Source organism: Phacochoerus africanus, chromosome 14, assembly GCF_016906955.1.
Source record: "Phacochoerus africanus isolate WHEZ1 chromosome 14, ROS_Pafr_v1, whole genome shotgun sequence".
NCBI classification, from domain to species: Eukaryota; Metazoa; Chordata; class Mammalia; order Artiodactyla; family Suidae; genus Phacochoerus; species Phacochoerus africanus.
Window position 1 is genome coordinate 33,689,595 of NC_062557.1, and position 12,296 is coordinate 33,701,890.

At 52.4% G+C, this 12,296-nt stretch overlaps 1 protein-coding gene across 3 annotated transcripts in view; it reads left to right on the forward strand.

Moving 5' to 3' along the window:
* Nucleotides 1–12,296, forward strand: part of MSI2 (musashi RNA binding protein 2) — a 441,294-nt gene that overhangs the window by 347,515 nt on the left and 81,483 nt on the right. For all 3 annotated transcript variants that reach the window (XM_047758360.1, XM_047758358.1, XM_047758359.1), the window contains exon 8: nucleotides 7,641–7,723. In XM_047758360.1, coding sequence (XP_047614316.1) covers nucleotides 7,641–7,723 — 83 coding nt within the window. The remainder of the gene's footprint in view (nucleotides 1–7,640; nucleotides 7,724–12,296) is intronic.

Sequence of the window (12,296 nt, forward strand, 5' to 3'; positions counted from 1 at the left end):
TCTTGGAAAGGCAGCTTGTTCTTCCCCTTAGAACAGATCCATCTTCCAAGTTACAGGCGTTTTTTAGGGCAAACCCAGGATCTGTGAAGCTGCCCCGTCCCGCCAGGCAGAGGGGACCTCCAGACCCCACCCAGGCAGGAAAACACTTCCACGCACATGAAAACCAACTTGCCAAACTGGCTGTAGCCCCTTGGAGGTAGCCCAGAAATGTTTTGAGTTGGGGATGGGGGAGCCACTGGAGGTAAAGTGTCACAAACGGACACACAGCTCACAGGGGGTGGCTTTGTGCCAAAGCCTGCAGACCACCCTGCTCACCGTGGTCCAGGCTGTCCCCTTCCCAGGTCCCTGGGGCCTCCACATCCATCTTTGAACACTTACTGATCCAGGCAAGGTCCTGATGACCTGCTCCTGAAAAGCAAGGTGGAGTCGTGCCAGGAGCCTGGAGTGTGACTTCTGGATTCCACTCCTGCTCTGGCTTCGTGGCCACATGCCTGCGTGGACCAATCCTTTAAGCTGTGCCGACGACAGGGATGGAGGAGCCTGCCCCCGCTGCTCCCAGGGTTGCCTTGGGGACCAGGGAGGATGATGTAGGAGAAGCCTTTTGAAACCAGAGAGTGCTCCCCACGCCCAGACCCAGGGGATCTGTATTTATACTGGAAGCAGCCCACAGATGCTGCCGCTTCCCCCAACACCGGCTTATTAGCCAGACAGGGAGGTTGCGTGGGTTATAAATACACTTGCGTACACATACCTTAAAATCCTCATGGGATCCCCAGAATAAATTTGACAGTTGGGCTTTTTTTTTTTTCGCTTTCATTTTTTTCCCCATTAACCAAGTGTGTTAACTCCTGACTTGCATTGATTTTCACTGAAGATGCATTAGCCACTGCGTGATTGCCTATTACTGTTCATTGACCTATATGATAAGAGAAGAAAATTATTTTTGAGGCTAGGAGGGGACCGTTCCCATCTTTCCCTCCCTGACCTAAAAAAGAATTCTTTGTGAATTCACTGTTGGATGTTCCTTAGTGACGGTGTTTGGAGCAGGTCATTTTAATTTTGAGGTATCTTGTTTTCAGACTTCTCATCGTGTGTGTGTGTGTGTGTGTGTGTGTGTGTTTCTAGCTTTGTATTATTCAGATGAATATTCAGTTTTGTTCATTTGAATAAAAGAGGGAAAAAAGGTTTGACTGTTAAATGCTTATCGTTTAAATAGAGCTTACTTGTTAGTTTCCAATAATAGCTTCATTCAGGAGAAGGCTGTAGAATTTCATTTTTAAATGCTCACTGCTAACTGCTCCCCTATTTATGTCCACTTTTAAATCCCCTTTGGTTTGGGGTTAACCTTCCCACCATCCCCTTTGTCCCAGTTTTCCTGACTCCTGGGGGCCCTCAGAAGCGCAGGTGCAGTTAAGGTGGAGACTTCGTGAGAGGCCAGGCAGGTGTCCTTTTGCTGATGACAAGCAAGAGGGTTTCTTTGGTGAGCTAGCCTTTTGTCCCCCAAGATTCAGCCTTGGACACTCTCCCCCCGCCCCCCCGCACCATTTTTTGGTCCCTAGGGCTCCTCTCTACTGGAGGGTGGCTCTTGACTTTAAACACCTAGGGAGGTGTTTTCTTGGGTGGTGGCTCAGGGTGGCACCTCCTTACGACCTAGGGAGATGAGACACTGAGCAGGGGTGTTCACAGGGGCCCCCAAAAGCCCTTGCTGAAGGGCGAGCCTTTGTAGCCACCATGCATCAAAGTCCTTGCCTTGGCAGAGGCCAGAGCAGCCGCCCCCCACCCCCCATGCACTCCTACCCGGTTCTGCTTGCTTCTTTGAGGCCCACAGAGGTGAAGGGACTCTCCTGGGGCACACAGCTCATTACTAGGTCCCTGCTTTTGAGCAAGGCTCATTGTGTTTCTTTCACTTGCTGCTACGCCTCTGTTGGACAGGCTTTCATGAAGCTCCATTTCTGATTCTCTGCAAGGCTCTCTTTTGGGAAGAATGCAAGAGAAATAATCAGTTCTACCTCCGCCGTCTCAGGGAGACGCACCCTCCCCGAGTCTTCCCCGTAGAATCGGTACACGGCAATGTTCAAAAACCACGATGCCCTGAAAACATGCTAAGTGACATAAACCAGACACGAAGGGACATATACGGTATGATTCCAAGCACAGGAAGTACCTTGAATAGGCGAATTCATAGAGATGCCAAGTAGAATAGAGGTGGTGAGAGGCTGAGAGCGGGAGGAGGGGAGAGCTGTTGCTTAAAGGGTACAGAGTTTGGCTCTGGCGTGGTGAAAAGTTCTGGAAATGGTTAGTGGACATGGTTGCACAACAGGAATATACTTAATACCATGAGCCTGTACACTTGAAAATGGTTGAGGTGGTAAATTTTATGTTGCATATATTTTACCCAATAAACAAATTAATTTCCGGGAGTTCCCTGGTGGTCTAGTGGTTAGGATTCGGCACGCTCACTGCTTGCAGCCTAGGTTCAACCCTTGGTCTGGGAACGGAGCTCACACATCACACTCCATGCTGTGGCCCTCCCGAAAAAGTATTAAAAAATTAATTTCAAAAATGAAAAGGATTTTGATGCCCCCCAAAAAAGGATTTTTCCCACCCCTCCCAAATTTCTTACTTCCTCCTTCTGCCCTTCACTCCTCAGTTTAATGTATTTAAGGGGTTGTTAACCACTGAATTACTAATTCATAGTAAATGATAATGTATCCACAAGATAAAAATGATTACATGTTAAGGAATAACACTTATTGATAATTAAGTGTTTCATTGCTTCTTTGCTTTCTCCGAATGGAATAAATCCATATTTTAAACATAATCAATTTTGTGTTCTCTATTCCGGCCAAACAGACAGGGCTTTTGAAACAATATAGCTCTTTAAAATACTGCAAATGAGTCTTGACATTGCCGAATTGTTATGCATCCTAGGTACCTTGGAAATCCAGGCTCTCTCCTTTGATCAGGAAAATCATTTTTTGTGATACTTGAATTTTTGAGTCCTGTGGGATTAGGGAAGGGACCAGTGGGGAGTCAGAAGCGGAGATGATGCCGCGAGTCCTGCCCCCTCCTTTGTAGCACAACAGTCTGCATCTTAATTCCCGTCTCCCTGCTCCTGTGCACCTCTTCCTGTCTCTCAGCAGTGGCGCAAAGTGGGAAATTGGGGCGACGGGGTCCTGAGGGGTTCAGGTGGTTACCGCACGGTGGACCAGGAAGGAGTGGGTTTCAGCAGAAAAGCAGTTTGCTTGGCGGTGAACTCAACCCGTGGCCTCCTCGGGACTAGACTTCCCTGGGCGCAAATGCAGGTCAGGTACATGTGCTCAGCGGCCGGGTGATGGGTGACGTTAAACCACTGTCCTCTGGTTCGTGGGGCGGCGCCCTTGACTGACACCGACTCGCGCTCTTTCCCGGTGGCAGGGATGGGTTTGCCTCATCAGTCCACACCCTCCGGATTCATGGCAGGCGAGCGCGTGCTTGGTCTGGCTGGACAGATCGTGAGGGACCCACCTGCGTGGGGGCCACCCAAACCTGCACCCTTGCCATCTTAGTTTCCCGTGGCTGCCCTTACAAATCACCACCAACTGGGAGGCTTAATGCAACAGAAACGTGTTCCCAGCAGTTCTGGAGGCCAGAATCTGAAGCCGAGGGGTCAGCAGAGCCACGCTCCCTCTGCAGGTTCTGGAGGACAGTTTTTCCTCCACGCAGCTCCTGGTGGCTCCGGGCATTGCTTGGCTCATGGCCACATCGCTCTGGTCTCTGCCTCTGTCTTCAGGTGGCCACCTCGCCTCTGTGTCTCAAATCTCCCCTCCCAACCACCCCGTTCTGTCTTGCAAGAACACCTGCCGTTGGATAGAGAGCCCGCCTTAATCCAGAATGAGATCTTCTTGAGATTTTCTTTTTTTCCTTTTAGGGCCGCACCCACGGCATATGGAGGTTCCCAGGCTGGGGGTCAAATCAGAGCTGCAGCTGCCGGCCACAGCCACAGCCACAGCAACGCTGGATCCGAGCCGCTTCTGTGACTTACACCGCCGCTCATGGCAACGCCAGATTCTTAACCCACTGAGCGAGGCCAGGGATCGAGCCCAGGGATCGAGCCCACATCCTCATGGATACTAGCTGCATTCTAAACCTGCTGAGCCACAACAGCAACTCCACTTCTTGAGATTCTTAATGACATTTGCAAAACCTTTTTTTTTTTTTCCAGATGAGGTCACCGTCATAGGTTCCAGGGGTTGGGACGCGGATGTATCTTTTGGGGGCCGCTGTTGCTCACCCTCGTTAGCAGTGGGTTCTCTCCCTACCTGAGAACTGTTCCGTCCCGGCTGGTGTAGGGATTTGCATGTTGCCTCAGTCTGAGTTCAGGCCAGAGGGACAACCTCCGAGACAAAGGAGACCCAGAGTGGCCCACAGGTCAGACGTGAGGGTCTCGAGGGAGAGGTGGGGCCTGCACGGGGAGGTACTCTCCTTGAGCAGGAACTTGGGGTGATCTGGGCCTCCTGGAGGGTGAATTGCTGGAGAAGAGGGATGTTGATCTCCATGTCCTTCATGATGCCTGGCACAGGTTGGGGTTGATAAATGCCCAAGGAGGGGTTAAATCCATCTTTTTTTTTTTTTTGTCTTTTTGTCTTTCTAGGGCTGCGCCGGAGGCATATGAAGGTTCCCAGGCTAGGAGTCGAATCGTTGCTGTAGCCGCTGGCCTACGCCAGAGCCACAGCAACTTGGGATCTGAGCTTGCATCCGCAACCTACACCACAACTCACACAACGCCGGATCCTTAACCCACTGAGCGAGGGAGGCCAGGGATCGAACCCGCAACCTCATGGTTCCTAGTCGCGTTCGTTAACCACTGAGCCATGACCGGAAGTCCTGGGTGAATCTGTCTTGACGGGAGGCAGGAACGCGGGTTGGCAAGGTGCTCACATCCCGGAGGAGTGGAAATGGCTCGTCCTGTCATCCTCAGCCTCCAGCCTCCGAGACGCCGTGTGTCAGGGTCTCTGTGCCTCCTGGGGACCCCGAGCGAATGAGGCCCAGCCCTGCCGTTGTCCTCAAAGCCAGTGCTGACAGATTCCTGCATCCTCTGCCAGGCCACCTCACCCTCCCTGACGACCTTTTGAAGGGCACTGCATCTTAATCCCTCCTTCGAAGATCTGGGCTCCAAAAGGGTGGCCAGGAAGGGGATTAACCAAAACAATGCCAGGCCCCCTGTGTGGGCTGCAGGGGTTCCCGCCTGGGTGAGAGTTTGAGGGGTTTTCAGGCCCCTTTGAAGCGGGGCTTGAGGAGCCAACCTAGCAGAGTCCGAAGAGAAAGCATTCAGAGACCCTCCTCTGGGTGCAGCTCGTGTCCAGCTCCGCATATAACATGCGGGTCTAGGGCCAACGAGAAGGTCAGTGTTGCAGCTCTCTCTGCAGAGACCCAGTGTAGAGGGAGGGGGTGTATAAACCCCATGAAAGGTTTTCTCTTGGGCCTCATTTTATACAAAATATTGTGTCTAAGGACACAGCTTCTCCAGGATGACACTGGGAAAAACGTGCCCACCCTGACCCTATGCAGCAAATGCTTATGTCCCCTTCATGGCACGTCTTAGGCGTCTGTGGTGGGCTGAGCTGGGCTGTGGAGCCTGGGAATACCAGCCTGGTGTTTGGCATGTGGTAATTAATTGTATATCATGATAAAGATCACGCCTGCTGGAGGACGCAGGTTCGATCTCTGGCCTCGCTCAGTGGGTTAAGGATCCAGCATTGCGTGAGCTGTGGTGTAGGTTGCAGACGTGGCTCGGATCCCGTGTTGCTGTGGCTGTGGTGTAGACCAGCAGCTACAGCTCCAATTCGGCCCCTAGCCTAGCAACTTCGATACGCTGCAGGTGTGGCCCTAAAAAGACATTAAAAAAAAAAATCATGATTGTGAATTCTGGGGTCGACTGGGCCCTCTTTTGTACTGGAAGTTGTTTGAGAGCAGGGAGTGGCCTTCTCCATTCTTTTCCTGAGGAATCGTGCAGATCCCTGGAGCTGCGATGTAGGTGCAGGTGCCCGAGCTCCTATCCTCAGCTCTTCCTTAGAAGGTGGTGGTGGTCCACTGGGAGCTCAGAGAAGAAAAGGGACGTGAGAGATTCTGAGCCCAGAGGAGACCCAGAAGCTTGAAAAGGGAGCATCTATCTTTGGACTCCTAGACGGGAAGCACTAATTATCGTAACACAAAAAGAACCCTTCTGATTTTCATGTTCCTAGTCATTGTACCCAGGCTTGTATCTTTGGGGAGGACAGTGTCTTGGCCAGTTTGCACTGCTGTCACAAAGAACCGAGGCTTACAAACCACAGAAATGGATTTCTCGCAGTTCTGGAGGCTGGATGTTCAAGGCCAGGGTGCCAGCCTGGCCAGTTTCTCTTTTCCTGGTTTACGAATGGCTGTCTTTTCCTTGTACCCTCTGTGGCTGAACGCAGAGGGAAATCGGGTTCTCTTGCATCTTAGATGAGGGCACCATTCCCGAGGCTTCCACCCTCAGTCACCCAAAGGCCACACCTCCTAACACCATCATGTTGGGGGAGGGTTTCAGTGTGTAAATTTAGGGGAACCCAGACAGCCCCCAGCAGAGATCTGGGTTGTGACCCGAGGGGGCACCCCCTTCCTCCAGTCCAGTCTCACCACCTGAATTTGCAGGTGCAAATCTCTAGGCTTGGGATGGGGAGGGGGGTGCTTCCCAGGTATGACATTTAAGTTCGAGGCAAAGTCAGAACTGGAATCCAGGTCTGCTGTCTCCCCGTCAGGGGGTCTGCACTCCTGCATGTGGTCACCGCAGCATCATTTCCTCCGAAGCGGGATGCGGTCCCGTGAGTGGGTCCAGGTGTCAAAACGGGACTTACCTACCCAGTGGGGTCCCAGAGGGGGCAGCGTGCTGGAGCCCCCTGTTGGGGGCGGGAGGAGAAGAACAAGAGGGGCGGGAGGGTGGCGAGAGGGCACTCAGGAGGCTGAGCAGCGGTGATCTGCCAAAATTCTTCAGTGTGGCTTGTCTAGCAAAGCTGGTCTCCAGCCGAGTAAATACAGTGCATAGCTGACGGGCTGACAGCAGGTATCAAACAGTCTTAAACTGCCCCAAATCCACCGCGCTTTTGAAGCAGCAGTAGAAAAAGGATGCCTGCGCAGAACAGAGGCCCGAAACTTTTAATAGTTTCTTCCAGGCCTCAGGATGTCCTGATGAGGTATTAGAGGAAGTCATTCAGGAAGAAAAGGACAAATAACCACCTCCATCTGGAGGCCAACCCAAGGGCTGCCCAGCCCAGCGCCGAAAGGGCAAGCGGCCCCGCGGTGATCCCGCCACCGTGGTCCCCCACCCACCGGCCTCCTGCCTGCCAGCCGCGGGCGCTGACCCTTGTCAATAGCAGACAAGTAAATTTCTTGTTGGCTTCGGGGCAGATGTAAACCACAGGCGCCCACCTCATGGCAGTGAAATCATTAACTTTTCCTTACTGTTAGACGGGTGCTCCATACAAATTAGAAATCATTTCCTCGCGCTGGAGGCCTTTCCTGGGGACCCATCTCCCTACCCTCCTCCCCAGGGCCTGTCACCACCCAGGACATCCGAGGAAGATGGGTGGGCCGAAGGGAACTGAACTCACCTCTCCTCTCTGTCCTCCTTTTTCCCTTAGGGTTTGGCTTTGTCACTTTTGAGAATGAAGATGTGGTGGAGAAAGTCTGTGAGATTCATTTCCATGAAATCAATAATAAAATGGTAAGTGGGTAGGGGTTGCGCTGAAATGCGACGTCTCCGTTCCCCCATCGGCACCCCTTGTCCTGCCCATGCTGCAGCCCCATCATGCGAGAAGGTGGGAGGCAGGGACCAGACTGAGGGTTCAGCCTTGTCAACAGCGGGATTTGACCTGCTTTTTATATCAAAGGCCAAAACGGTTATATTTTCAGTGTTGCTGGCCATGCAACGGACAGTCCAGCTAGTCAGTTCTGCTGCTATAGCACAAAAAAATCCACAGGCGATAAATACATGAGTAAGCAGGGCTGTGTTTCAATAAAGCTTTGTTTAGGGACACTGAAATTGAAACCTCATGGAGTTGTCGCATGTCACCAATTTTGATTGATTGATGGACACTTAAAAATGTAAAAACCAGGCCTTGGGCTCTACAAAAGCATCAGGCAGGGGATGCAGATTGGACCCGTGGGTCATAGTTTGCTGACCCCTGGCTTAGGATATGCATTTGCTGTTTAGCTTGGATTCCGAGGGGGGTCTATCTTCCACATGAAGCTTATTTACTGCCCAAAGTATTTCTCTCTTTGGGTCCAGCTGGGTAATCAGTGTTTTCCCCTTCTGATCAACTAGAGAGTTTTACTGTCATGATCAGCTGCTCTGACCTCCTTTTGGCTTTTTAGAGTCCCTTGTCCTGGCAGGGCACCCTCAGCAGGAAGGGGGTTGGATCATTGGTCTGGGGAGCCAGGTGCCAGGGAAATGGCCACCAGAGGGCGCCATACCATGTGCATGCTGGCTTGACGTCTCGCTCCTTCATTCAAATTGAGTAGGTGGGTGAGAACCCCCTTCCTTGTTGGATCCAGGAAAAAAACATGGGAGCTCAGTGGGTGTTCCTGGAGCCATCGGCAGGTCCTTTAGAGCCCAAACATTTTGGTTGACCAACAGCGCCTCCAGCCCCCAAAGAAGAGAGAGAACACGTTTATGTTCCATCACGGCTGAACTTTGATATTTTCTTCCTTTAGTCAAAACATTCCTTGCTTCTGAAACATGCATTTAGAGCCACATTGTATATTGGTCTGATATGTGTTCACCGACTTTAAATTCAATAATAGAGCTTTTAGTGTGGATAAGATCAAAGCAATCTGCTTAGCATGTGGTGCTACAGGCCTGATTCAATATTTGACTTGCTAATTTTTTCCCAGGGCACTAAAATAATATTGGTCGTATTGTTCCTAGCCATCATATGCATCCCAAATGAAAATACTGTTTCTTCGAGTCCTGTGGGTTGGAGGCGTTGGCTCAGGCATTAAAATGGTACAGGGGAGATAAGGGTATAGAAATAACACAGATCCCCACCCAGGCTCTCCAGTCCCTTCCCATTGATAGTTCTGTCTTTGGATAGGGTACGGTTGCTATTTTTAAAACTAGAGAGAGGGGGGCTCACAAGGAAACTGCCTCCAGTTCCCCCGAGGCCTTGTCTGTCCCAGCCGGGCCAGCTATTGACAGACTGCACTCAGAGCTGCCTGGGCAGCAGAGGGGGTGGATGAGGCTGCCCAGGGTGCTGGCAGCCTCCATGCCTGACCTGCCAGGACTTCATGGTTCATCGGGAAGGCCCGATGGACCCTAGCAAGAGACTGCTCTATGCTGCCACAGATGCCTATGTGTGGCCCTTCACTGTGGACTGGCCTGGCGAGCATCCCCAGGCACAAGTGGGAAAGGGCTTTCTCCTCCTCTGTCCCCGTGGGGAAACAGAGGCCCAGGGGTATGCTCCAGGGCCACCCGGATGGTGAAGGAGCATTGAGGTGCTGGCTGCCAGGTGGACTGTACAGATCGGGGAAGTGAAGCCCCAAAGGACACAGAGGACAATCAGAAGGTAGCGTTTCGGCCCCAGAAAGATAACCAGTAGGCTGGCCTGAAGCCAGAGAGGTTTGCAGCTGTGGTCCCCAACCTTTCACGTGTGTCACCTTCTTTTCCACCCAGGTGGAGGTCCGCTGGGGCAGGTGCAGGTGCAGGTAACTGCCTGGTGGGAGGTTTCTATTTTCTTTTGGATCTGGGGCTAGGACTTGTTCTTTAAGAGAGGAAGAAGAGGGAGTTCCCTGGTGGCCTCGCCGTTAAGGATCTGGCATTGTCACCACTGTGGTGTGGGTTCGATCCCTGGCCCAGGACTTCCGTATGCTGCAGGTGCAGCCAAAAAAGAGACAGAGAAGAAGCAGGAATGGAGGTAGGCAAGGGGAATGGGTGGAGGAGTTCCCGTCGTGGCGCAGTGGTTAACGAATCCAACTAGGAACCATAAGGTTGCGGGTTTGATCCCTGCTTGCTCAGTGGGTTAATGATCTGGCGTTGCCTTGAGCTGTGGTGTAGGCCGCAGATGCGGCTCTGGCCTAGGCCGATGGCTACAACTCTGATTAGACCCCTAGCCTTGGAACCTCCATATGCCGAGGGAGCTGCCCTAGAAAAGGGAAAAAGACAACACCAAAAAAAAAAAAAAAAGAATGGGTGGAGGGTGGAGTGGTCAGGATCTCAGAAGCCTATGGAGGCATCTCTCCAGGTGCCCAGTCCAGCCCCACCAGGTACAAGCCCTACAGGGGAACTTAGAGGTGCTGGGAGAGGGCAGCTATAGGTCACTGCGCTGACCTCCAGGGTAACGAGGCCGGTGGTGACTGCCTCGTGGGGTTTCTGAGGCCTGAGGGAGCTCCCACCAGCGAAAGCACAGGGTCGGCTTGATGAAATGAGCTTTTGCCATGGTCCACTTTGCCATCAATGACGGGGCTTCTCCAGCCAGCTCCCTTCCTCTGAAGAAGGGTGGAATTTAAACCCATCGGTAGAGGCGCCTGAATCCTGAACTGCTTTGGATTCAGTGATACCGGTTTATACTTCTGAGGCCCAAAGAAAAGGAAATGAATTTAAACAGCGCTGTGGACAGAATTCAAATGAGAGCTCGCAGACTCTGAGACTCGGAGACCGCCAAGCAGGAACACGGGCGCTTGTGAGAATGTGCGTGGGAGTGTTTTGCAAACTGGACTGGGCTGCAGAACTACAAAGACACATCTCCTGGAAGTCTCGCCATCGTTCTATTAATTCAGCAGGAACAGAGAGCTGCCTCCCACCCCCAGCCCCCTAGAGCACCTGGCGCTCCCGTTTTCTCATAGTCATAGAGTGCGGGGGGTGGGGTGGGGGTCTCACTGATGCTAAGTCACAAACACAGGACCTGAATCCAGCTCTTCTGATTTCTTTCTTTTTTTTTTTTTTTTAAGGGCTGCACCCACAGCCTATGGAAGTTCCCAGGCTAAGGGGCGAAGTGGAGCTGCAGCTGCCAGCCTACCCCACAGCCACAGCAACACGGGATCCTTAACCTACTGAACAGGGCCAGGAATCGAACCCACATCCTCATGGGTACTAGTCTGATTGATTTCCACTGCACCACGACAGGAACTCCCAGCTCTTCTGAGTCTTAATCCAGTGCCTGGATGCCTGGCACTCAGTAGGTCCTGTATAAATAATTGTAGGGTGAATAACGGATGAGCTGAGGGACCACGTGCAGCCCCAGAGCCATTTCCCCGATAATTTGTCAGTCTCCTGGGCATTTTTTTTTTTTTTTTTTAATGAGGGCCCTTCTCCGACATCCGGGATAGCCAGCAGCAGGCAGGGAATAGGGAAGCCAGGATCATAGGAACTTCTGCCTGCGGGGAATAGGGAAGCCAGGATCATAGGAACTCTGCCCCTGTCCCCAAAAGAGGTCTGGCTTTAAGGAGGTCACCTCCGTGGTGGTGGTGGCAGGGGGATGGGCAGAGAGCCCCCACCCCCACCCCCGCCTCCCGAGATCCCATGCATAGCCGGTATTTTTGAGAGCTGACTCCATCCCCTGCTGAAGGCTGTCTTTATGCATTGCATCTGATTTTCACACACATCTGGTGCGGGTGCTAATCCTTGTCCCCGTTTTACTGATGAGCAAGGTGAGGCCTGAGGCCACAGCATCAGCTAGTAGCACGACCAGATTGCAAGCCCCCAAACCTAAGGTCCAGAGCTCACCTTTGTACCCAGTAGGCTGTTCCCCTTCTCCAGGCTGTAAAGGACTTGAAGGGTCATCTCGCTGGGCTCCAGCCTTCCAAGGCCACTGACCACCCCGTCCCAGTCAACCATGCTATGGTTCCACATTCTCCCAAGAGAATGGCAGAGAACATGGAGTTCCCGTCGTGGCTCAGTGGTTAATGAATCTGACTAGGAACCATGAGGTTGCAGGTTCAATCCCTGGCCTTGCTCAGTGGGTAAAGGATCCAGCGTTGCCGTGAGCTGTGGTGTAGGTCGAAGACGAGGCTCGGATCCCGCGTTGCTGTGGCTCTGGCGTAGGCTGGCGGCTACAGCTCCGATTAGACCCCTAGCCTGGGAACCTCCATATGCCACAGGAGTGGCCCTAGAAAAGGCAAAAAAGACGAAAAAAAAAAAAAAGAGAGAGAGAGAGAGAATAGCAGAGAACATGGGCTCACGCAGGCCCAGATTCTTAGCTGGGAAGAAGGGCCAAGCTTCTAAGAGTCCCTTTTGGCCCCAGGCCTTTTCCCCACCCCCAGAGGCAGGTGAGCCAAGGGCCTGGCCTCCACCCTGAGCTCAG